The following is a 25,485-nucleotide window of genomic DNA, read 5'->3' as shown; positions in this document are numbered from 1 at the left end:
GCCTTATATATGGACAAAGTTTAGAAATTTGCTGACCCGGAAGTGTGAGCCCGCAGCAGCCCTGTGCCGAGCCTACCTAGCCCTGAGTGGGGCCGGGGCCACTGCCAGCGGCCGCAGGGAGTGGGGCCGGGGCCGCCCCCTGTGGGGGGAGCGGGGCTGGGGCCGCGGCAGCCCCGAGTGGGCCGAGCCCGCCTGACCCCAAGCCGAACCAGTAAACCCCGTGATTGCACGATTCCGTTACTAGTTCATTACTTCGTTGCGCGTGGACCCTTGCTGCAAAAAAAATGAGTGTGCCTTATATGCTGGTGCACCTTATATATGGACAAAGTTCGGAAATTTGCTGACACCCCGGTGTGCCTTATACTCGTGAAATTACTGTAATGGCGAGAGTGTGTATGGTTTCCTTTGAAAGTATCTGACCTGAATAAGGAGCTTCTCACAGTCATTTAATGTTTATAATATTTTCTTTACTTTTGGGTTAATATTTAGGAAGTAGAAATTCTCTTAAATTCCCTTTACACACCTGGGGCAAGAATAAGTATTTAGTGTGTCAGTTTGCTTCTGTATTTGTGTGATCGTACTTTTCTTTGGCTTTACAAATGGTACATTTTTCCCTCATTTTATTATTGAAATACTGCTGCAGAAAACGTTTCATAGTTCACATGGTGCTTGTTGGTTCATTCTTCATTGCAGAAAGAAGAGCTGGTGAAAACGTAATGTTAGCAGTCTGCATTTGACTTTGATGATAAATGGAGTAGAACCACCTTACGCTGGAGTTTTGTGTGTTACTCTCCTGTAAGTAAGCTCAAAAATTAAACTTAAATAGACTAAACCACAAAAATTTGTTAAAATAGGTTATCTTGTGATCCTTCTTTGTGCGGATGTGCTGGAAGTAGTGGTTGAGGCTTTATTTTTGTCATCATCAGTTCCAGCAATAAGAGGTGTACAGAGTGGCCTCTGATAACCTGGACCTTTGCTCCTAATGTGGCTGGCAGTCACCTCTACTGATTTCTCCAGTGCTAATGTCACTGTAAAGATAATGATTCTTTAGGATATACTTTATTTGGGGAACATAACTGATGTTGCCTTCAAACAGTTCTGTAATAGTTGACCTGCACTTTCATATAGAGGATTTACTTTGAAATTTGTGTTTTGAGCTAGACTTGCTGTTTATTGCAAGCAAGCTCTTCAGCGATGTTTTTACTGCACTTGCTAAAAAATACATGGAGTTAATAAACTTTTTGTAACATACGTAAAATCTTGTGTGGTAAAACCTTGTCTTTCTCATGCCAAGAAAATCTTCAAAACAAAGATACTTTAAAAAAATCAAAACAAAACCTATTGGAACAGTGAGTCCATTATGCAGGCTGAGTGGAGCTCAGCTTACATCATTTGTCAGGAAAATATTCCTGCTTGTGAGTTCATGGTTGGTCTGGAGATATGAAAAGTGTCAGAGTGTGTGAAACTGCTCATCCAAATTTGTAGCCACTCTGAATCACCTGTTGTTTAGAGACTTTTTAATAAGGTGGCTTCTAATGAGTTTTTATGCTGTACAAGTCAGTTATCTAAAGAACTCAAATTCTTTTTTCTGGGATTCCTTCATGTAATATCCTCACTAGGTTGATGGGTAAAACTATGCCTTGGTTAGGGAGAGGAAAAAGCTTTTTGATGAGTTGCATGTAAGTTATGCCAAGTCAAGTCTTTGAAAGGGCAAAACACTTTTTGACTGTTTTCAAAAGTGATAGAAAATATGACAGCATTGAAAGCTGCCTAGTTCCCACACCTGCTTTTTCTGGTTTAAAACTGCAAAACTTTCTCTTCCTGCCAACATCATATGTAACACCTATTCAAAATAGTGGAGAATATGCATGCCTTTGTTCTTTTATGTGCTGTTTTCTGCTTCCATATAGCTATACCTAAGTCAGCATTCTTTTCTTGATCACTGGGTGGTTGGAATTAAAAGAGAATCACAAAGTTCTACTCCTTGGTGCTGCTGGGAAGGGCAAGGTGAAGCTTAACCTCTTCTTGTTCCTGGTCACCCACAGATGTGGGTTGGGCTGTCCCTCCTTGGGCACTTTCCAGCCTTGCAAAGGTGACAGTCACAGATTTTTCTCCCTGTGCTGTGTGTGACTCACCTGAACTCTGAGTCTTAAGCACAATATATCCCAGCACTCAGCCACAGCAGTATTTTTCAGGAAACTGGAATGGAAGTAGACCATATATAGAGATGCATGCTCTTTATAAAGTTTATGAAATCTGAAAATACATTTTTCCTTTTTTGACACAGAAAATATAAAAATGTATGCATTTAAAATAGAAAAAGTTTTAAGATTCAGCTCTTCATTCTCGAATGAGGGAAGACATTCTGAATTAATGTAGGTCATGCTGTCTTTATTTGGTGGATACCTACAATAAGTGTCCTTATGCTGGCATGCTTGGAATATTTCAACTCTGTATTTTTATATGAACTTGTAATGTATAGGCTGGCCATTATTTTGCCCTTTCTCTTTGTTTCTAGATTTATTTCTCTTGTGTGGAGATGGGAAGACTTGCTTTTGGTTGCCATAATATTTTTAGTTTCATTGATGCTTATGTTTATATTTTTTTAAATGGTGTGGTTAATTTTAACAGTTGTGGGTGGTTTCAGGGAAATTAGGTGAGAAGGATCTGATCGTGATTTAGTATTACTTTTGACTTCACCACCTATAGATATAAAGGATAACAAAAACCCCTAACATAAGTGATTGTTAGTAATGTTTTTATGTGGAGAGCATACACTTGGTATGCACTTTTTGGGAAATTAATTTTCAGGTAATCTGTATCTTCACATGACCTTTGTGACACTCTGGGTAAGCAAAATGCCTGAGGGAGAACCAAGGGCACAAATTAGGGAGGTAGAGGAAGCAGACTCTGGAAGATTAAAAACAGGGGAAATCAAAGCTCTGGGGTGAACCTCTTCATTTGTTATCTATATGCATATATTAATATATTAATAACCACTGCTATTAAATCATAGAATTTTTAAACACCAGCCTAAAAATCATAAGACTCCTTATGCCAATGAAGTCAGAGTTTGAGAAATATAGTATAATACATTAGTATAATTTTAAGTATTGTATTATTCCACAATAGCATTATACCTACTAACATACTGTGTACAGCTTCAAAACTAGTATTTATTTTTCATTATTAAGTTCTGGTGGCAGGAAGAGAATACTGACCTGAGATGGAAGTCAAAACATCATTTAGCAAAGCCAACAGGATTCCTGAGACTGTATCCACATTAATTAATGAAGAATTTGTCTTGATTCATCAGAAATCTGAGGATGCCTCTGGAAACGATGAAAAGCCACAGCTAAAGGTTTGCTATGAACTAATTTTTAAATGTGTAGCAAGGTTTGATGAAAAGAGTGCATAATTGGTGTGTGCTTGAGGAGAGTCCTAGAATCTAATTTTTGTCCTTGCTGACTACCAGTGAAATTAACAGCTTGGATTAAACAAATCTGTCCAAAAGTGGCAGTTCAGGTTTTCTTTTAATAACTTCTTTGGGGGTTATTTGTTGTATTCTGTGAATCTATACATTAGTAAAGGATGGTAAAAAGAATGAGATTCAGTTTAAAGCTTAATATTCTTTATTGAGAATCAGAGACTGTTATCTTAAAAGCATGTAATTAGACTATATAGGAATAGGTTGCACAATGTCTTGGACTTTAGTTTCTAATTTAGTTTTCCTGCGTAGTGCTACTTTAGGAATGAGTCAAACCTTTTCTAAATGCTTTCTACCTCTAAATAGCAGAATATTGTAGCACCGGGGTGACAGCTGGTTGGATAAATAAAAATTTTGCCATTTGAGCTATAGTAGCTGATGTACTGGTTTTGGTCTGCTTGGAACAATAGGAATTTGTTCTCCCTGAAATGACAGTAAGTGCCTAGTCTGTCTTTGCAGTACTCTGTGACAGTTATTTACATCTGGTAATTTCTGTCTGTAGTAGATGTTATCTGCTTTGGTCTCTAAAGGGACTGGTGAACTGGAGGCAGAATCTATGAAGCAGCTTTGGCCATGGTTTTCTTTTGTTAGAAAAGCTGATACTTGTGAAAGATTCTATTTTTCTCTTAGGGAGTGTCTATCTCCAATTTAAAAAAAAATTTCCTTAGGCTTCCGTCACTTGTGTGAGAAAACTGGTGAAGCAATTGAAATAGAATGGTTATGATTAAGAAAGTAAAATTTTTTTTAAGTGTAGCAATGGAGGCTTTAAATACACAAACCTGTTATTCTAAGAGAAGTCTGTAGTTTTTTGATGGTTTTTGGATTAGCAATGAGAATGTGCATTTTATGTAAGGGATGTGACACTGTATTATATTTGATTCAATTTTATTGGTTCTTGGTTTGTTGTCTTGTTCAGCAAAGTTTCTTAACTTTTGCAATTAGTAAGATTATATGTTTGAAAACTAATAGTCAAAGTAAAACTGCAAGTACCTTCAAAATATGTAATTTCCTTCTGCTTACAGGTATTTTCAAATGGAGATGAGGAATTGGAGAAGGCAATGGAAGAGATATTGCAGGATTCTGAGAAAGACCAGTATGTCACCGCACTCCAAGAAGGTTTCAGTGGCCAGGCAGCTGCAGATGGATCAGCAGGACAAACAACTCCGCCATCTTTGCAGCTTGTTTTGGACCCTTCTGCTACAGGTATTGCCTGAGTGTTTTCCCCATTCATCACACATGGCAGGTTTTTTCTTTATACAGTTTCAAGTTAACCCTAAAATGAGTATAAACCTTTCCAGAGCTTAGTTCCAAAACTGTTGGAGAGTACCTCGGGGCCTCCTCTTATTATTAGTTAAAGATTATAGATATGAATAGATTATCATCATACTGATACCTGAGCTGCTCTACTTTGGTCAAGATATTATTAATTTTGTCTTCAGCCAAGGATTAGTTATCTTAAAGGACTAAGGATTGTATCTGTTGCTGAGTGGATGATAGTTCGGGTGGATCTGCTGCTGCTGGAGCTCAAAAAGTTTCAGGGCAGTGTTCATTGATAGTGCTACCTGGAAATGAGATACACCCTGAGCAAACCAATTAAAATGTCCATCTCTGATGCTGTCAATAGGTAGCAGTAAGGCTAGCTTAGGATTTGATACTTGCTAGGAATGGTTGTGGTACTTGCCTGGTATTTGAAGTTCTCATGAAAAGGGGAGGACTGAAAGCTTTTAATGTAAACTATATTGTATATATTTTAAGTAAACTATATTGTAGCTTTTTTAGATACATATAAAAAACCTGCAATATAAAAATACATGTATTCCATTACATATATTAGGAATACAAGGTTGTGGTCATAGTTTTGTGCCTTGAACTGTAATTCTTTTTACCTCAGTAGTGTGCAAGGCACTTCTGTCAGCTAATTCCCATAGCATTTGTTGGAAATAAAAGAAATATGTTCTTGTCATACTATAAGATAGTTTATGTGAAATGGAAGCACACATCTCTTAATTACAGCTCTGCTGTATTTCTGAGAAACTTACCTTACTGTCTTCCTGTGTGACATTCTTCAAACAGAACCCAACCATTGGCATGAATGAACAAATGAACACGTGTGCATATGTTTCTCTCACTCCACACCAGCCCCAACAGCCTTAATGATTCTAAGTATTGTGGCATTATCAGCTCTAGTAATAAGAAATAGAAGTAACAGTGCAAGCAGGGGGGTTGGGGCTGGATGATCTTCAGGGTCCATTTCAGCCCCTTAACATTCTATGATTCTGTGATTCTGTGACTTAGAATGTTTGTGCTGTGTTCCAGTGGTGCTAAAGAGAATCAGAATGCAGTTTGTCCCCATGCTGCCCTTGGAAACATGAATTAGATTAGAGCAGACTTCACAGTAATATTAAACTGCCAAATTGATTTCTTGCTGTTGGAGCTGAACTGTCTACTTTCATGTCCATTCCTGGAAAATGTAGGAGATTTTGCTGTGGAACTCACTGGGAAGAAAAATTGTGTAAAAATGAAAACTAATAGCTAAAGAAGCATTTTCTTCATTTTCAGAAATCTCTGCACCAAGGCCATATTCTCCCAGTGAACCCCTGGAAGAGGAAAGCGTGTTGTTTAACAAACTGACTTATTTGGGCTGCACAAAAGTGTCAGCCCCACGGAATGAACCAGAAGCTCTACATGCCATGGCCAACATGAAGTCCTTAAGTCAAGCCCCTTTACCAGTAACGCTCTATGTTCCAAACATTCCAGAAGGCTCTGTGAGGTAACACACAAGAGTTTCATTTGTTGCTTAAGCAGAAGCATAGGAAGTGGTTTCTGCGTTTGTTACTTGCACAGGCAACTAGAATTGCTGGATTTGTGCCTGTGGTTCTTGGTGAAGACAGTTAATTTTGAGAAATTCCTCTGAAGCAACAGAATGTGTGCTCAAATTTATTATGCAGTGCATGGCTGGTGGTACCAGTTGCCACACAGTGTGAATAAAAGCATCTCTTTCTACCTTAACATCTGTTCAAATATGGTAATAGGAGAGATACTGAAAAGGTAGAGTTGATAATACCTGCACCGTCTTGACCTCCCTAGTTTGTCAACACTTCCAAGGTCCACTTGTTGCAGGAGTTCTTCTGGCCTTGGGTTTGTTGCAGACGTGTCAGTTTAGACTCTCCCATATACGTTGCAGAGTTGAGGTGCCAGTCTCTGCTTCAAGTCACTGCTGTGCAGAAGCCAACTTTGACCTGTGTCTGCCTCATGATGCAGATGCTGACAGTCTCCAGATACTAGAAAAGATTCACATTCCCCATGTGAGAAGGGTCTTTCAATTAGTGATGAGGGAGTCAAAGGTTCTTAATCAGGGTGCTCATACATGCACATGTAGCATTTTTGCATACAGAAGTAGGGAACATCTCAATATCCAAGATGTTTATTTTGAAGCTCTGATATCAAGGTATCTGAAGGATGTAATTACAGTAATTTCACTATAAGCTGCACCATTTTGACTAAAATTTTGCTTCCATCCCGGAAATGCAGCTTACACTCAGGAGCAGCCAATATATAAAAAAAGTTCAGAAATTTCCAAACCCGGAAGTGCCAACCAGGGTGCCAAGCCGAGCACCTGCCAGTAACACCCGGGATTGTGCGATTGTTACAAATTGGTTACTCTGTTGCACAGTGGGTGGAGGCGGGCTCTGTGCCGGCAGCACCGGGGGGAGGCGGGGACCTCCCTCCCGCCAGCCCCGAGGTGCAGGGGGGAGGCGGGGGACTCCCTCCCACTGGCCTCGCGGCCTGGGGGGAGCAGGTGGGCTCTGTCCCTGCCTGACGCCATGGGGCAGCGCCGGGCGGGGGCGAGTGAGCCCGGTGGTGGCAACGGCTGGCCCCAAGCGGCAGTGCCGAGCTGGGCGCCTGACCCCAAGCGGGCCGAGCCTGCACGGCCCGAGCCAAGCCAGTAAACCCAACAATCCCACGATTCTGTTACTACTTGGCAACTTCGTTGGATGTGGGTGCTCACTGCGAAGGACAGAGCGGCTTATAATCAGGTGCGGCTTATTTATGGACAAAGACCTAAAGGTTTCTGACACGCGGAGCTGTGGCTTATAATCAGGTGTGGCTTGTAATTGTGAAATTACTGTAGATTTTCTTCCTTGCCTGAGCTATGTTTATTTATTGACTGTCATTTTGTGGAGAAAGAGAAGGACCTTCAATTATTTTCTTCCATTTTTTTCTTTGAACCCAATTTCAGTTTAATTTGACTTTGGAAACTATTTCGTTTGTATACTTCTACAATGGTAACAGTCACCCAGACACAAGACCTAAGGTGTTCCATGCCTGTTTTTTGTACTCAGTGTGGCCATTCAGGAAGGTTGTTTTGCAAGTAAAACAGCAGGTTCTTTTGATCTTTAATTTCTTAGGAGATCAGTAAATGTGCGACTACCTAAGAACCTGCACAGAACTTGAAAGGTGAATTCACGTATAACATAACACATTCCATCAAAGCTTAGGTAGTACTAGTCTTGGTTTTGAGGAGTGTGTTCATGACTGGTGTCTGAATACTTGTCCTGTGAGTTACCACGTCACCAAAATTAGAGTGTGCTGAATCCTCCCTCCTGCGGTGGCGGCATGCGGGAACGGGAGCCCCCCGAGCCGCGGGGCCAAGCAGGAGAGAGCCCCTGCTTCCCCCGAGCTGCAGGGCTAAGCAGGAGAGAGCTGCCCCTGCTTCCCCTGAGCCGTGGGGCCAAGCAGGAGAGAGCCCCTGCTTCCCCTGAGCTGCAGGGCTAAGCAGGAGAGAGCTGCCCCACCTTCCCCACCCCCTGTGCTGCCTGCACGGAGCAGCTCCACCCACCACGCAACAGAGTAACCAAGTTGTAACAACCGCGTAAATGCAGGGTTTTACTGGCAGGAGCTCGACTTTGCAGTTTACACTGACTGATTTGCACTCCCAGGATTGAAAATGTCAGAAAATTATTCACATATTGGCCTCTCCTGAGTATTAGCCGCATTTCCGGTATGGGAGCAAAATTTTGGTCAAAACGGTGCGGCTTGTATTCGTGAAATTACTGTAACCCTGTATACAGACTTGGGATTTTAGGTGACTAATGTTTATTTGCCCTGGATGTGAATGGGCAGATGGACAGGTAGTGAAAACACAGAGGAGAACACTGTTATTCTTTAAAAGTCACTGCAAGTGGCTAAAAGTCACCAGTCTGTTCTGAAGCACCACTCTCCTGCTTTTAAGATTCTAAAATATTATTTGGATTCTGTGTTTGAGGGTATTTTAAAATTTTGGATGAGGTCTTAGATCTGTGATAAACATTCACCTGAATGTGGCAGATTTTGCTAAACTGTCTAGTTCTGTTGATTCTGAAATTGTTTTTGTAATGATTTCTTTAACAGATATTTAAATTTCTTTTTAATGTTGCATTTTCTTTGATCTTTGTATACAAATTACGGTAATTTCATGATTACAAGCCACACTGATTATAAGCCGCATGACCGGGTGTCGGCAACATTTCGTTCTTTGTCCATAAATAAGCCGCACCGGATTATAAGCCGCACCGGATTATTAGTCACACTTTTGTTCGCAGTGAGGATCTGCATGCAACTTTCACAAAGTTGCCAATGAGTAGCACAATCACGGGATCACGGGGTTTACTGGCTCGACCCGCTTGGGGCTGCCGACAGGGCCAAGTGAGCCAGCTCAGTGCTGCCGCTTGGTGGGCCACTTGCTGCTGCCGGGCTCTCTAGCCCCTGCCTGCACTGCCGGCGTCGGGCGGGCTGGCCCGAGGCTGGCCCTGGCCTGGCGCTGCCAGTCCTGCTGCTGCTCTGTGTTCGCTTCCCCTGACCCGGGGCCCGGTGCTACTGGTCCCGCCCCTGCTGGGCGGGCTGGTCCTGGCCTACCACCGGTCCTGCCACCGCCGTGTTCACTCCACCCGGCCCGGGGCTGCCCACCTGGCCCCCGCTGTATCCGCTCCCCCCGGCCCGGGGCTGCCTGCCCGGCCCCCGCCACATCCGCTCCCCCCAGTCCCGGGGCTACCTGCCTGGCCCCTGTCATGTTCACTCCCCCCGGCCCAGCACTGCCCGCCTGGCCCCTGCCGCGTTTGCTCCCCCTGGCCTGGGGCTGCTCGGCTCGGGGCTGCTGCCTGCTCGCATTTCCAGTTGGCAAATTTCAGAATTTTTTATCACATATTAGCCGCTCTGGTTTACAAGCCGCACTCCATGTTTGGACCAAAACTTTAGTCAAAATGGTGCGGCTTATAATTGTGAAATTACTGTACTTTTTTATGGTTTTCTGTGGTTTCTACATTTCTTCTTTTGTATTTTTCACAAGCAATGGCCATTGCTGACTGTCTGATCTAGAGGTACTGTATTTGTCTGTATTATGGCGTATAAAAGAAATTAAATAAATATTACAACCAGAAACATTTACGCTTCAAATTTGTAAAGCATAACATTACTGTTCCTGCTTTCCATCTCATCTACTTGAATTTAACAGTAATTAGAGTTTAGATCCTTTTATATTAGCTGCAGAAAAGCCTTTTAGGTAGGCCTGTTTGTTTTACTGACCTGTTCGCTTGATCTTCCCTGTTCCTTTTCTTGCCAGAATAATTGATCAATTGAGCAATTTGGAGATAGCCTCCTTTCCCATCTATAAGGTGTTGTTTTGTGTTCGGGGGCAAAATGGGACTTCCGAGAGTGACTGCTTTGCATTTACTGAAAGCAGCTGTGGAACAGAAGAGTTCCAGATCCATGTTTTCTCCTGTGAGATTAAAGAGGCTGTGAGTATTCTGTGGTGTGCAGTGACTGGGAAAAAGGATACAAGCAGTATTTGAAGAGGTCATTACTAATGTGGAAATGGTATATAGTGCCTTGGAAAATATGTTAGCACATATGAATGGGTTTTGCAGAATGTGCAGCTAGTGATACGTGAATATTATTATAATTTTAAGTTTTTGCTTTTAGTATTTCAACAAAATTCCAAAGTGGGCTGTAATCGGAAGATCTGGAAAGCCTCATTTGGGGCTTTTGCAGACCTCATTTGGCCTGTAGTTGTAGGCAACTAAAGTTGCAGTGTATACCTTTGGAATTAAAAAGAGCTGTGTTACAGTCCGTAGATATTTTAAGAAGAACTGTGTGACAGTCTGGGAGAAAAGGACTTTTTAGGGTGCAAAAAGAGAGGCTGAAAAAGAAGAAATCTCCTTGGGTTTTGACATCTGCGGGAGCAAGCTGTACGTTGTGTTGTTAAAAACACAACCTGAAAAGTGCATTATGCAGGTCCATTAACAAACTGCATTCCTAATCTCTAATCTAATTTATATTAACTCGCTGAGCAGGGAATGTATCAGGAACGAAAACAGGAAATGTTACTGAAATGGCTTGGTTGTTGAACACGTGATGTTGAGTGCCTTGTGCTACATGAGGCATGATTTGTGTTCAGTATAAGAGGCAAGTGATTTTTTGACCTTCAAAAACATCACAGTGTCTCATTAAAAACTCCCTTATTTTTTATTAATTATTAATGATTTTGCTTTTCTGCAGGTCAGTCGAATTTTGTATAGTTTCTCCACAGCATTCAAGCGTTCTTCTAAACAAGCATCTGATCATGTGAAGGACTTTTTTCTTCCCACACCAGATAGTGATGTGTACACTTTCAGTGTCTCCTTAGAAGTCAAAGAAGATGATGGAAAAGGAAATTTTAGGTAATCAGAATGGAAAGGGAGAAGCAGAAATCTCTTTGGAAAAAGCACATAGCTGCTTTCCACATTCACAGCTACTGTGTTGCAAAATATTCATTTAACCTCAGACATGCTGTAAATAGGAAGCTGCTCATGTGACGATTTTTTCTCTGTATTTTTTCTGTAAAAAGATTAAAATTCAGGTTACTTTTTTTCAAGTGAGTTTGTTTTCACTACATTATTTCTTTTAGTGATGCTCAGTGGAGGCCTGTGCAAATGCAAAAGATAGTATGAAGTCTATTAAAAACTTCAGTCAAACCAAATTTTTTTAGTAAATGATACAGTCTAATTGTCTCTTTTTTGGATTAGATTTTTTGTTAATCTAATGAACTTTGAATTAATTGAAAATTTAGAAAATGTACTCTTTTCTGTATTTAACAGTTCATGTTCTATACCTGCTGAATGATGTTTCTATTCTTTTAGCCCTGTGCCAAAGGATAGAGATAAATTGTACTTCAAGCTTAAACAGGGAATTGAGAAAAAAGTGGTGATCACAGTTCAGCAACTTTCGAACAAAGAACTGGCCATTGAAAGGTAAAATTCTTATAAAAATGATGAAAGTTAGATTTTTGAAAGAATGGTATTTAATGTAGTTTTCTCTGACTTTGCAAGTTATGTGGCAGAAAAAAATGTACTAATAACACAAAGTATGATTGCACAACAGAATTAATGCCACCAGATGGCAATCTTAGCAAAAGAGTAAAAATGGGAGAATTCGGTTCTAGTGAAAAGGAAATTCAGGATAACAGGAGAATGAAGAAAACCTGCCCCCCAACCCTCTCAAAACCTGACTGATCTCTTAACTTGGTTTCAAGCTTTTACTTCAGAATGGAAACTGAAGTTTTAGACAAGGAATATACAGTAGATTTTTTTCATAAATCTATTAGTGCTGTAAAATTAGGCTTTTGCTCCTTATTGACTTAAAAAAAAATACTTTCAGTGTAATTTTAATTTAAAGAATTTTGACTTCAGAATTCAGTTAATGAGGCATTTATGAATAGCATTTGATTATTGCTTTTCTCTCCAAAGTAAAACTGCCTTTCTTAGAAATTAGCTTTTATTTTGGTGTTGTTTAGAACATTTACAGTAATTTCACGATTACAAGCCACACTGATTATAAGCCACATGTCCGGGTGTCGGCAACATTTCGCTCTTTTTCCATAAATAAGCCGCACCGGATTATTAGCCACACTTTCATTCGCAGCAAGGATACCCGTGCAACTTTCACAAAGTTGCCAATTAGTAACAGAATCGCGGGATCGTGGGGTTTACTGGCTCGGCCCAAGGCCATGTGGGCTTGGCCCTCTTGGGGCTGCCGAAGGGGCCGAGTGAGCCAGCTCGGTGCTGCCGCTTGGCAGGGCTGCTCGGGGCTGGCCGCCACTGCCAGGCTCTCTTGCCCCCGCCTGCACTGCTGGTGTCGGGCGGGCCGGCCCCAGGCTGGCCCTGGCTCAGTGCTGCCGGTCCCACTGCTGCTCTGTGTTCGCTCCCCCCGACCCGGAACCTGGCGCTACTGGCCCTGCCCCCGCTGGGCAGGCTGGCCCTGGCCCGCCGCCGGTCCTGCCACTGCCGCGTTCGCTCTGCCCGGCCCCTGCCGCGTCTGCTTCACCCAGCCCAGGGCTGCCTGCCCGGCCCCCGCTGCATCCACTTTCCCCAGCCCGGGGCTGCCCGCCTGGCCCCCACCACGTTCGCTTCCCCTGGCCCGGGGCTGCCCGCGCGGGCCCCACCACATTCGCTGCCCCTGGCCTGGGGCCTGGTGCTGCCGGCCCTGGCCCCGCTGAGTGGGCTGGCCCTGGCCTGGTGCTGCTGGTCCCACCACCGCCGCGTTCGCTCCGCCCGGCCCCTGCCGGATTCGCTCCCCCTGGCCTGGGGCTGCCCCACCGGGGCCAGGTGGGCTTGGCTTGGGGCTGCTGCCGGCTCGCATTTCCGGTTGGCAAATTTCAGAATTTTTTATCACATATTAGCCGCTCCGGATTACAAGCCGCACTCCGGGTTTGGACCAAAACTTTAGTCAAAATGGTGCGGCTTATAATTGTGGAATTACTGTAATGTTATTATCACCACAAACTTTGATGTGAAAAAGTTATTTTTGGAATGACATACACAGGCTCGTAAGTCATTTTATGTACTTACCCCTGATAAGATTGAAGTTCAGAACTGGTGTAAGATGGATGCGGGTTTCATCAGATTGAGCTTCTTGAGCAATTTATTGTGTCTTCAAAAGTATTTTGAAGTGGAAATTACAATGCAAAAAGTGTTTCTGAAGAAATTTCATCTCTGGTCTAAAGACTTCAAAATTCTTTTGTCATAGTTTCAAAGAAAGTGCTCCCTCCTGGTATTCATACAGGGCCTGGCGTTGAGGCAGGGCGATGGAGTGAGTTACTCTCATGTGTTACTTTGGTCCTTCCTGCTCTTGTGTCCTGTTCGACCTGGATTTTGCCAGTTTTTATTTGGTTCAAAGCAGCTGAAGAGATAGTGTTCATTTCTGAGTCATGTGTGGCACTAAATAGGTTCAGTCCCACAATGGGGGATGTCATGTCTCAGTTGTTTATAGGATTTAGGAATGATCAGGGGCTTTGACGAAGTTGCTCTGAAGAGTGAAATAGCCTTTCATTCTCAGAGATGGAAGGATTGACACTCTTCTCAATACAGTGGTGTTTAGATACAGTTGGCTGCCAGTTATAGATGAGAGTTAATACCGAGTTATGTAGGTATACCTTATGTTAAAACTCTAGGCTGGTATTCTTAGAACTGAATTACAAATATTGGTTGGTTTCTCTTGAATAGTGGAAGCTTCTTCAAGATCACAGAGTATCAGAATGCTTTGGATTGGAAGGGACCTTAAGGACTACCCTGCTTTGTCATGGGCAGGTACACCTTCCACTAGACCAGGTTGCTCCAAGCCCTGTCCTGCCTGGCCCTGAACACTTCCAGGCATGGAGTAAACACAACTTCTCTGGGCAACCTGTGGCAGGGCCTCACCACCTCACAGAGAAAACTGTATTCCTAATATCTAATGCAATCCTGCCCTCTGACAATTGCGATGCTATTCCCCCTTGTCCTGTCATGGTGTTAACTGAATACTATCAGCTTTATGCATGGGTAGAATTTGTATTTTTTAAAATAAAAATATACATTAGTGAATAGCAATTACTTTTTTTATTCTCTCTTGCTGGTCTAGAAAATAGTGGAGTATGTGCAGTTGCACAGAGCTGCTTGGTAGCCACCTTTAAGTGGAGATATCCAGCAAATCTGAAGTGAGACTGAGGCCTGCAGTCTGTGCAGGTCACTTTGAATCCTAGGTGTGTGGTTGAGCCTCCTCATGTCAGAAGCTGAAAGTGTTGACAATTGTTTCTGTAAAATCCATCTTCTGCAAGTGAGGGTCCTGACCTGGTTTGAACGGATTTTCCGCTTTGAAATAAAGAGGGAAGAGAAGCCCTGACTCTACTTGCTGCTAGGCATCATAAGTCTCTGCTTCTGTGAGAGGCAGGGGTTACTTGTTCCTGACTCCCATTCTTTTGGAAACATTCTTCCCAAAAATTTTGGCATTGGAACTTGTGTAAATCTGAGTGATGCACAGGAGTAGCATCTGAAAGCTGTTGTCTTTGAAAGGCACAGATATTTTGCCTGCCTCTGGATCTTGGACTTACATTTCTCTGCAGCAGTTGTACCAGGAGCTGGTGACCCCCCTACTACTATCAGTTGTAGCTGTCTCAGAACTATTTCTGCCCCAGGAACAAGAAGTAATAAGTCTGCTATTAGGTTCTGCTGGGTTTAATTAGTCTCTCAAAGAATCTGGTTTGTGTGGCTAAATCCAAATCCTGTATCTGAGCTACCTTGAGTGCTTTTTACATGGCACTGCATTATGGATATGGATAAATCAAAATTGTTGTCTGCTGGTTTATTTACCAGTTAGATTTTTATGATTCTAGTAGTGAATGAGTATGGAGAAAGGAAAATACTACTGTGCATGTAAGTTACTGTTAAGTGTGATGAGGTGGAAAATGAAAACCAGAAACCATGTACCCCTGATGTAATAGGAGAAAGCTAAGTGGGGTAGTAATTTCATATCTTGGGACTTTTACAGTTAATAGTGTTACTAAAATTTTAGCTGCTGGTGTTCATATGTCCAAGCAATATTGTTAAGCACATTACTTAGTTCTGAGAGTCAGTGAGAAAAAGTAGATTGATTATCAGAGAACCAAATAGAAGAAAAATTCTTCAAACAAAACCCTCTGAATTAAAACCCCAATTTTCCATAGAATTTCAAGTAGCAATTATTTTCAGGTTTTATTTTATTTTTTCATTTGAGATCTAAGATTTTTAAAAAACCTGTTGAAGACAGCTTGCTGTTTGTTGCAAACATATAATTGTGTTTGGTGTTTTTATTCATAGTGGAGTATGTTCAAAGGAGAAGAAAGATATAGATGATTTGCAGAAACCTCAGACCTGGATTTGTGTCTTCAGTAGCCAGAAAATTTGAAAACCTGAGTGTCCGAGGAAGTTTTTTTTGTTGTTGTTGTTGTTTTGTTTTGTTTTTGTCTTAAAAATATCAAAACATTTTCTTGTGAAATGATTGGACTGGAGTTCAAGGCCCTTTATATCACACAAATTCGAATTTTAAAAAAATGAAGAATGAAGTCTTAAAATTGACCACATTGTTGTGTCTTGTTTTTTTAATGGGTCTATGATGCTACGTGTTTTTTTGCAGCAGTGCTATTATAAATGATGGAATTAATGAATTTGTATTTTGTCCTATGATTGCATGAAAACAATTTTTAAAGTGAACTGTGGAGGGATTGATTTTTTTCCTACCAGTCTCCATCACTAATGTATAAGAATTGTTGGTATCTTTAAACTCAATATTATAAATGGTCTTTAGGAATAATTGAGTTTTCACAGGCGAGATGGAAATTTCTGCCATCTTCATTCTGGAAAATAATTTCATTGTCTTTTCTGTAACATATATTGTGTTGTTTCCTAAGCGTTGCCATAACAATAACAATTTCTCTGAAAGGTACTCTTAAAATTAGAAGCAGTAGGTGGCTGTCTGTTTTTTTCAAGCAAAGAATCTTGTGCTGTGAAAAGCTAATATATGTCGTTTTTTTGTTTTTTTTCCCTATTTTTAAAAAAATAATCTTCACAGGTGCTTTGGGATGTTGCTAAGCCCTGGACGAAATGTGAAGAACAGTGACATGCATTTACTAGACATGGTAATACTTAGCTCTAATAACTTATTAAATAAAATAAGATGATTTGAAGAAAAACCACACAAACTCCAGCAAAATGAGCTTTTACTATCTTTTGCTTTGTTTTTTGTTTCTTAAATCCCAGGATTTGATATCTACAATCATAAGATGGACAAAACATTTCAATTCACGTCAAAACCTGTGGCATCTGGCTTTTGTTCAGTTAGTGAAGCAGACATTAGGTTGTTAAAAGTAACTGAGCTTTCTGTATTGTGTTAAGCATGTTCTCTAAAAGTTTAGAGTAAATAATTGCTTTCATGTTTGGGTACTGGGAAGTGCTCTTATTTTTCCAAGGGGCTGAAAACTTTGCCTTTGTTTCCTTCATTTGATTTTAAATTCTTGCCCAGAGTTTGAAGTATTCTCTTGTCTTCTGCAATATTACGTTTCTTAGAGTTGCTTCTGAGAGAACTGCAAAACAATGTGATCCTTTCTATGATAATACCAATTTACTTCCACTCTGTGGATAATACAGCAGTTTTCAAGTTACGAAGTGCTCGAGTTAAACTCATCAGATCTTTTGTGGCTCTACAGTTGTCCCAGTTTTGCCTAGTTCATTTCTGTGCTCATGCTGCCAGATGTCTATCAGTATTTAGTTCTCTTGTCAGACTCATTTATTGGCCTGATTGTATTTACCAGCTCATTCTTTTCCTAGTTTTATTTGCTGAAATCAGTTCAGATTTTGCATTTTTATTATTTGATTATAAAACTGAATAAATTATGAGTTTTGGAGTGTTGTTGTTCCTCTAAATCGATACAACAGCTTTTTACTGTATTTGAAGTCCTATCTTTACTCGATTTTGAATTCTATTTACATCCACACTCCAAGTACATTTAACTGCTGGATATAATGAATTGTTAGTTTGTTTCTTCACTATAGCACAGAAGTAGACATTTAGACATTCGTGATTTCCTTTCAACTTCCTTTCTCCTTATTTAAGTCTGGGGAACTCAGTCATTTTTATTTCTCTAACTGAATTGCTGAGAGGGAACATCAGTCTCCTTTACGTATTGAGGCTACCAAATAGGCTTGTGTGATCCATAGGGACTGTTCCAGAAAACTTCAGGAAGCATGTACTTGCCTCATACTAGTAATAATTCATTCCATTAATTAATTTTCTGTAAGGTTCCTAGAACTGTTTCTCATCCCCATGACCTCTTTGATCTCAAACCATAACTATAATACAATCCTGTATGATTTTATTTTTAGGAATCCATGGGAAAGAGCTCTGATGGGAAGGCTTATGTCATTACTGGGATGTGGAATCCTAATGCACCCATGTTTCTAGTACTTAATGAGGAAACTCCAAAAGGTAGTGGAATCTAATCTATGTATTAGTTTTACCCAAGAGGAGTTTGGTCTATGCACTTTCTGTTGGCAATCACAGTGCATGTCTAAGTACACTACACATTTTATTTCAAGCATCCATTGCTAGGAATTTTTCTGTATAAACATGTGCAACACAGAGTTGTGAATAATTGTTCACAGAACAGTGTGGTGCTGATTTGGAGATGTCACATTAGTGTTTGGGGCTGGTGTGCCTGTCCCTGGTTATCGGGATTTTTGGTTCTAAGCATTTGCAAATTGTTGTACTCAGCAAAGCAGTATGGATAGCAGGCATTGGGGTTCTCCTTCTTCTAGTTGTGAGTTGATTACAAGTAGCATTTCATCCCCTGCATTCCCCTGCATCTTGGTGCAGCTGGCAATGATGTATTCAAGTGCTTGATTGTATAACGGAGTTTCTTATTGCTGGAACTTACATTCTCTGATGGGATTAAAAAATTTGTAATGTAAATCTTGGAGTCCCAAGGCAGAGCTCGCATCATTTGCTTAAAGGCATGTCCAGGTACCTACAACCAGTGCCACTGTTCCTGCTTATGGATTTTCAAACCACATTACAGTAAATTCACGAATACAGGCCGCACTGAGTATAAGCCGCATCTCTGGGTGTTGGCAAATATTTCGTTCTTTGTCCATAAATAAACTGCACCTGAATATAAGCCGCTCTGTCGTTCGCAGCGAGGACCCGCGTGCAACAAAGTTGCCAAATACTAACAGAACCGCGGCATGGCGGGGTTTACTGGCTCAACTAAGGCTGTGCAGGCTCGGCCTGCTAGGGGCTGCTGATGGGACCAGGCAGCCCAGCTCGGTGATGCTGCTCGGGACTGGCTGCCGCCTCTGGGTTTGCTCACCCCGGCCCCGCTCCCGCCGCGGTGCCGGCCGGGCACGGAGCACACGCCCTGCTCACGCCGTGGCGCTAACCGGGCACGGAGAGCACGCCCCGCTCACGCCGTGGCGCCGGCCAGGCACGGAGCACCCCCTGCTCCCGCCACGGCGGCGGAGGGCGGAGGCAGAGCCCCCCCCCCTCCTCCCCGAGCCGTGGTAATGGTGGCGCGGGGCCCCCGTCGGCTCCCCGAGCGGCGGCAATGGCGGCGCGGGCTCCCCTCCTCCTCCCCGAGCCGCGGCAATGGTGGCACGGGGCCCCCTCGTCTCTCCCCCGGGCTGCGGCAGAGGAGGGAAGAAGAGACCTCTCCTGCCTCTCTCCCCGCCCCCCGTGCTGCCTACAGGGAGCCAGGGCAACAGAGTAACACTTTGTAACAATTGCGAAATGCCAGCTTTTACTGGCAGGTGCTTGGCTCGGCGCCCTGGCTGGCACCTCTGGGGTTGTAAATGTCAGAAAATTATTCACATAGTAGCCACCCCCGAGTATTAGCCGCACTTCCGGGTTTCCACCAAAATTTTTGTCAAATTGCTGCGGCTTGTATTCATGAAATTACTGTATTTCTAGTAGCATGTAAGAGAACTCCTTACACTTCACAGTATGACCTAATCCTCTGCATGTTCCTTTTGTTTGATGGGGATCGTGTACGTTATTGGTGTTTTCTTTGCATGATATCTTGCCTGTGTCTTTGAAACAAAACCATAATATCTTTGTTTTTGAAGTTATCAGAGTTCCTTGGTACACTGGTTAATACATACTTCCATTCTGTGCAACAGGCATGGAGGGTATAGAACTCAGGCAACTATAACTGCTGCAATAGACTCGTTAATGAAACAGAAAGGATTTTCAATTTGACCAGCAGTTTACTAATTTGAACTCATTTTCTCATTTTTGTCTTTCAGATAAGCGTGTGTTCATGACTGTGGCTGTGGATATGGTTGTTACAGAAGTAGTGGAGCCAGTCCGGTTTTTACTGGAGACCGTTGTGCGTGTGTATCCTGCCAATGAACGCTTCTGGTACTTCAGCAGGAAAACCTTCACAGAAACTTTTTATATGAAGCTAAAGCAGGTAATGCCTTTTTTATTTATAACATTTGTCTCACATGTCCTAATTTGGCCTTTGTAAAAGTTAGTATGGCACCTGCTCCTCAGCAGTTTGTTTAACTATTTATTTCAGGGATGTTCTAATGCATAAGGATTAAGTAGTATGTGTAGTTTCACTGCCTTTGTGTCATGGTTTAACCTCAACTGGCAAGTAAGGCCCACACAGCTGCTCACTCACTCTCGCATGATGGGATGGAGGAGAGAATCAGCAGAGTAGAAGTGACAAAACTCGTGGGTTGAGATGGAGACAGATCAGTAGGGAAAGCAAAAGCGGTGCTGAAGTAAAGCAAAACAGGGAATTCATTCACCACTTCCCCATGGCAGGCAGGTGCTCAGCCATCCCCTGGGGAACAGTGTAACACTGGCTTTGGAAGACAGATGCCATCATTACAAGCATCCTCCCTTCTTCCTTCTTTCCCTCACTTATAATGCCAGGCATGATGCCATGTGGTCTGGAGCATCCTTTGATTAAGTTTGGGTTAGCTGTTCCTGGCTGTGTCTCCTCCCAGCTTTCTGTGCACCTCAAGCCCTCTGTTGGTGGGGTGGGATGAGGAGTAGCAAAGGCCCTGACTGTATGTCAGCTGCTGCTGGGCAGAAGCTGAAAGTCCCCTGTGTTATGAACACTGTTTCCAGCAGAAGCCCAAAACACAGCCTCATACCAGTCACTGTGAAGGAAATAATTCTAACCCAGCCAAAACCAGCACACCTTGTAAACTGAATTGTAATGAGTTATAAGTCACTGGTTTTGTGGGCTTAAACTGTTTTGTAACTGCCTGTGGAATTCTTTCTCTACAATCTGACCTCTAAAGCAAGACATCTAAAGCAAGTCCACTTGCCTGGTAAAATTGGGAAATGACCCTATAATTGTTCATTTTAAAATCAAAGGGCTAATGTAATTCACAGTATGAAGTCAGATGGTTGTAAGAATGTGCCCATTTAAGACTAAGAAGCCTGATGCTGAGGTTTCAGAAAGTGAGGCTGTTATGATTGTAGCTCAAGGCCCTTCTAGTTTTGGCATTGGCTGAGGTACATGCTAGAGATACATCTGCCCAGGATCACTGTAGAATGATGTGCAGCCTTATCTTCCTACTGCCACTGCTGACCTGCTTTCTCTAAAGACTTATGTCTTGGTATTGGCTCAAAAAAGAGCAGAGACCAGCTGTACGTGGGCATCGAAACAGTGGTGCATCATCTTTGACTAATGGATCCAAAGAGCAGAAATTTAATTATATTGAGTCTAATGGGACTACTTACCATTTTTTTGTGGGGCACGGCAATAGGTCTTAAACAAGTTGTGTTGATGTTAATGGGAAAATTGCTGCTGTGTTTAACACTTAGGGAGTAAATAAATCTCAAGCAATGTTGTTTCTGTATTTCTTCTAGAGATTAGCATAGCAACTTGGAATTTAAGAAAATCTGAGAAAGCCTACTGTTACATGCAAATAAGAATATCTGCATTTTGACATTAAAGAAAATACATTTGAAAGTATTCTGCTCTCAGCAGTTTGATAATTATCTCTAATCAGTTCAGCTTGCCTTTAATCACTTGCAACTGTACCATTTTTAATTGAGTAGTATGGATGCTTTCTTTTTCTCTCCCCTTATAATGTGACAAACATACACATGCCTCTCTTCCCTGAAGAAACACGTGTGTTTTTTCCTACAGCAAAATTCAGAGTCTCTTCTGCAGATCTTTAGAAAAGGTATATTTTTAGTTCTAGTAATCCTTCTGCAAGGTGAGGTCCTGACTGCGGTTGCCAGAATCTATTTGGTCACTTGTATCAAGTCTTTATTTCACGAGTTTTCGGTTGGACAGTTTGCATTGCAGTAGCTGTTCCTGACAATACCTTTGAAAGATCTTGTACCTCAGGGCACTGTTACTCCTTGGGAAATAACTCTGCAGTTGGCAGTGGGATCAGACATTTGTGAACTTTTTGAGAAAGTGGTTGAGCATTAAGTAGATACTAGAAAAATCATAACCCTTCTGAGGAAGGATTTAGACACATTTAATAGTCTGAACTGAGATAGGTAAGGTGTGGTCAGGTATAAAGAATGATAAAAGAAGCTTACATGAATACAGGTTAATGTGTAATTTATGATTGTTCTTTCTAGCTGTCTTGCTGTATTGCTCATGCACATTTTATTGTTAGAACATGGTCCTTGTAATGGTGGGTTCATGCTTCAGAGAAAACCAATAATTGAATTTTTTACATTTTAGACAGGTGGGTCTTGCACTTAATCAGAACATTTGCAAGGAGCTGAAGACTTGTACTTATTTTAACATATAGGAAAGCCCACAGTATCTCAACATTACTTTCTCAAAAATAAAAGCTATAGATAGCCATGGTTAATAACATTAGTGGCATCAATACTTGATTGATTTAACCAAGTACTTTGCAATTACTCAATAATAGTGTTATGTAAGAATAAAACAGGGATAAGAGCTCTGATGTCATCCTGCTTAGTTTTGTAAAATGCAGGCTATTTATGCCTACACCCCAAAAGTCATTAAACTAACTTAATGAGAAATTCAGTAAACAAAACTAGCTAATAATTAGAGCCTCTTCTTTAAGGAAATTGGGTCTGAATTATTAATCTCAAATAAATGAGGACAAGTTTCTCCTTTATATAAAATAATTTATATTGTGTCAGTCCAAACAGTCCCTGTTTAAGCTGCTCATCTGCATCATTTCACCAGCTGGTTGAAATTGCAAGTATTGATCAATAGTTCATGTATATCTCCAGTGCAGGTATTGTGGAGCCTTTCAACTTTATCATATTTGTTTTTCAAACAAGTTGAGGATACTCTGACTGAAACTGCGTCCTTTTTTGTGGTTAATTTGATGATTTTAGTATGTTCCAAAAATTATCTTATTTTAACTGATTAGGGGAGATGCACAAAGAACAAAACAGCACAACATTTTGAGCTTCTTCATTTAATTACCATCATTAGTTTGCAGTTATATACGATTCTCTAAAAATGTAGTAACCACTGCATGTCACTGAACAATAACTGTGTTCATAATTGAAAGGCAGAGGAAAAACTAAACCTATTTTTATTTTAAAACTTGCAACTACTTAAACTATAGCTAACTGTTACAGTTAACTAACTTCTTTTTCATAAGAAAGTCATAGAATCATGGGGTGGTTTGGGTTCACAGGGATCTTCAAGACCATCTAGTTCCAACTCCCCTGCCATGGGGTTCCATTTCATTTCTCCATTAGAAGGAGTGTATTTTAAATTTATTCTGTGGAAGAAATATAAATTTTCCTGTTTTTTTTACTGACTGAAGGACTAAAAAGAGCTTTTCACACTTTTCAAAAGGGTGAGGTTTTGTTGCATCTTTAGTCTTGTCTTTGCATACAGAAAAACTCTTACCAATGTTTTTGCCCCCCTCAGGCATTCAGTTCCTGTTTCAATTACTCTTTGACTTAATCTCATTATAGCTGTTTAAATCAGAAAGCTTTTTTAATCATAGTTTAGAACAATACTGAAAATGGTTGTTAACTGGCTGCTTTGGAAATAACACAGTTCTATTTATATTTTCTACCTGTTAAACTGAGAGAAACAGAACTGTCAGATACTGCTATCTATTTGTGCAAAGAAATCTGAGGCAGTCCTGACCAAACTATTGTTTAGCCTTTCATAGCCTTATTTTTCAACCTAACATGTACCCATATTTTGGTTTAGTCTGAAGGAAAAAACCACACAAGTGCTGGAGATGCAATTTATGAAGTTGTCAGTCTGCAAAGAGAATCTGCCAGAGAGGAAGAAATAGTTACCCCAACAAGTGGAGGAGGGCCTATGTCATCCCAAGAGGATGAGGCAGAAGAAGGTAAGGATAAGTGAGCACATACAGTTTCTGTGGATAGTACTGTTATATTTCTGCTGTTAATTTACTCAATTAAATCTTAATACAACTGCTTTGGACAAAAAAAACCCAGAATTTTTCTATTATGAGTAATGGTATTTTTATCAAGCCATCATTTGAATATCTTCCAATAGCAGCAGCAGATGATGTATGTCCATCTTTCAAAATACATTGCTGAGGCACCTGTGCTCTGGCAGCAAGTTAGAAGATGTTTTTCAAAGGTATTTTCTTCTGATGAGAAGTAATTTGCCTTGAGCTTGCTGTGCTACTAAAGAGGACAGCATGAAATTAGGCTTCGAAATGGCAGGTTTTAAATGCCCATTTTTAAAGAAAACAAACAGAAAAAAATCCAAGATAGAGTCACATGGGCAATTTCCTCATTTCCTAACTTTCTGTTTAATATGTGACTCGGTTTCCCTCATTTGTGTCTAGGGCTTATTAAAATACCTCCTGGTTCAGTTGGGGATTGCTGCAGTTCATGGACCCAGTGTATTTACCTGCCCCTTCCGAAGTTTACAGACCTCAGTATATTTCCCACTGTTGGTTTAGGTTTTTTTTCTTTGGGGGGCTGGAATTCTTTGTTTAGTTTAATCTGTTTGAAGGCCCTTGTCTTACTGTTACCTCTTTGTACTCTGAGGGTTAGCCCATAGCATTCAGAATAGGCTTTCCGTGTGCCATTTTTGATCTGGATGTCTGACCTACCAGGAATCGTTATCATTTCACCAAGTTATTCTTCAGATTTCTGGCTCTGTTCTGTCAATACTGTAAAAAGTCTCACTCATTACTGTGGAAAAATTCTTCCATGATTCGTAGTTATAGGTAAGTACTGGATTTTAACTTGTGCAATATGAGTGAGCACCCTGGGATTAACACAGGAGCAGGCAGATGTGGTTAGTCTCATAAGCCAACCTCCCCACATACCCCAGGTGACACCAAGCTTGCAAAAAACCCCAGTCAGGTGCTCTTTGAACTTTTATCTGATTCCTGAAAGGGAGAGGAATAGGCACACATTAGCAATGTTAGTCCCCCCTTTGTATGGAGTATCATTTCTGAATAATAAAAATGCTATTTTCTCCAAAGGAATTCTTCTATTTCATTGGTGTTTGGGATTGCTTTGCTGTTCATAGCATGAAGTAGTTTCAGATTTGGTCTTTAGAACTTGTGGATCAGTGTAGTGTAATTCAGCTGTTGGTGTTCTTTCCCATGCTGGATGTGCAAGTTGTAGAGCCAAATTGATTTGAGACTTGTTTGATAGGGTAAAGTTTAAATAATCGAATACTTTTTTCTTTCAATGTTGCTGTTATTGGGAGGAATGCAGCACAATTAGGAATAACATGGGTACTGTCCTCGTGGTGCTATTACAGAATGGCTTTATCTTATTACAGAGAAAAGGTATTCCACTGGAGTATGAACAACCCAAGTTTAACTTTGGTTTAGCTCCCTAATGCTAGTTTCCATATTTTAAATGTAGATTACTTCCTAAAAGAAGACATGAAAAATATGATGCACTGCTGTTCTCATGGTAACCACATTTAGAGTTATGTGGCAAGAAGTTCTTTATCCTGGAGGATATGCCGGTTCAATGAGTCATTTGCAGTTTTTCTAGATAAATCTTTTCATTCTTTTTTTTTCTTTTTCTTTTCAGGGTACTAATTATGTTGATGGAAAAAAACCTCTTGAATTTGCAATGTCTTGTCTTAGTCTTGGAAGAAGGTTTTTTCCTTTTTAATATTAAGTGTGATAGCTGCCTGGCTATATAGGCTTTTTTACTTTTCTCTTTTTTTTTAAATTTTCCTTTTGCTTTTTCCTTAAATGACCACAGAATAT

The 25,485-nt window shown here is 41.1% G+C and overlaps 1 protein-coding gene across 2 annotated transcripts in view; it reads left to right on the top strand.

Moving 5' to 3' along the window:
* RABGAP1L (RAB GTPase activating protein 1 like) overlaps window positions 1-25,485 on the top strand; it is a 298,612-nt gene that overhangs the window by 23,183 nt on the left and 249,944 nt on the right. For both annotated transcript variants that reach the window (XM_033067687.1, XM_033067688.1), the window contains exons 2-12: window positions 694-795; window positions 3,195-3,361; window positions 4,510-4,690; window positions 6,047-6,257; window positions 10,086-10,260; window positions 11,021-11,181; window positions 11,641-11,751; window positions 16,361-16,427; window positions 17,671-17,773; window positions 19,585-19,751; window positions 23,478-23,622. In XM_033067687.1, coding sequence (XP_032923578.1) covers window positions 3,227-3,361; window positions 4,510-4,690; window positions 6,047-6,257; window positions 10,086-10,260; window positions 11,021-11,181; window positions 11,641-11,751; window positions 16,361-16,427; window positions 17,671-17,773; window positions 19,585-19,751; window positions 23,478-23,622 — 1,456 coding nt within the window. In that variant the 5' untranslated portion in view covers window positions 694-795; window positions 3,195-3,226. The remainder of the gene's footprint in view (window positions 1-693; window positions 796-3,194; window positions 3,362-4,509; window positions 4,691-6,046; window positions 6,258-10,085; window positions 10,261-11,020; window positions 11,182-11,640; window positions 11,752-16,360; window positions 16,428-17,670; window positions 17,774-19,584; window positions 19,752-23,477; window positions 23,623-25,485) is intronic.

Source organism: Catharus ustulatus, chromosome 9, assembly GCF_009819885.2.
Source record: "Catharus ustulatus isolate bCatUst1 chromosome 9, bCatUst1.pri.v2, whole genome shotgun sequence".
NCBI classification, from domain to species: domain Eukaryota; kingdom Metazoa; phylum Chordata; class Aves; order Passeriformes; family Turdidae; genus Catharus; species Catharus ustulatus.
This window is presented reverse-complemented; position numbering and strand designations above follow the sequence as displayed.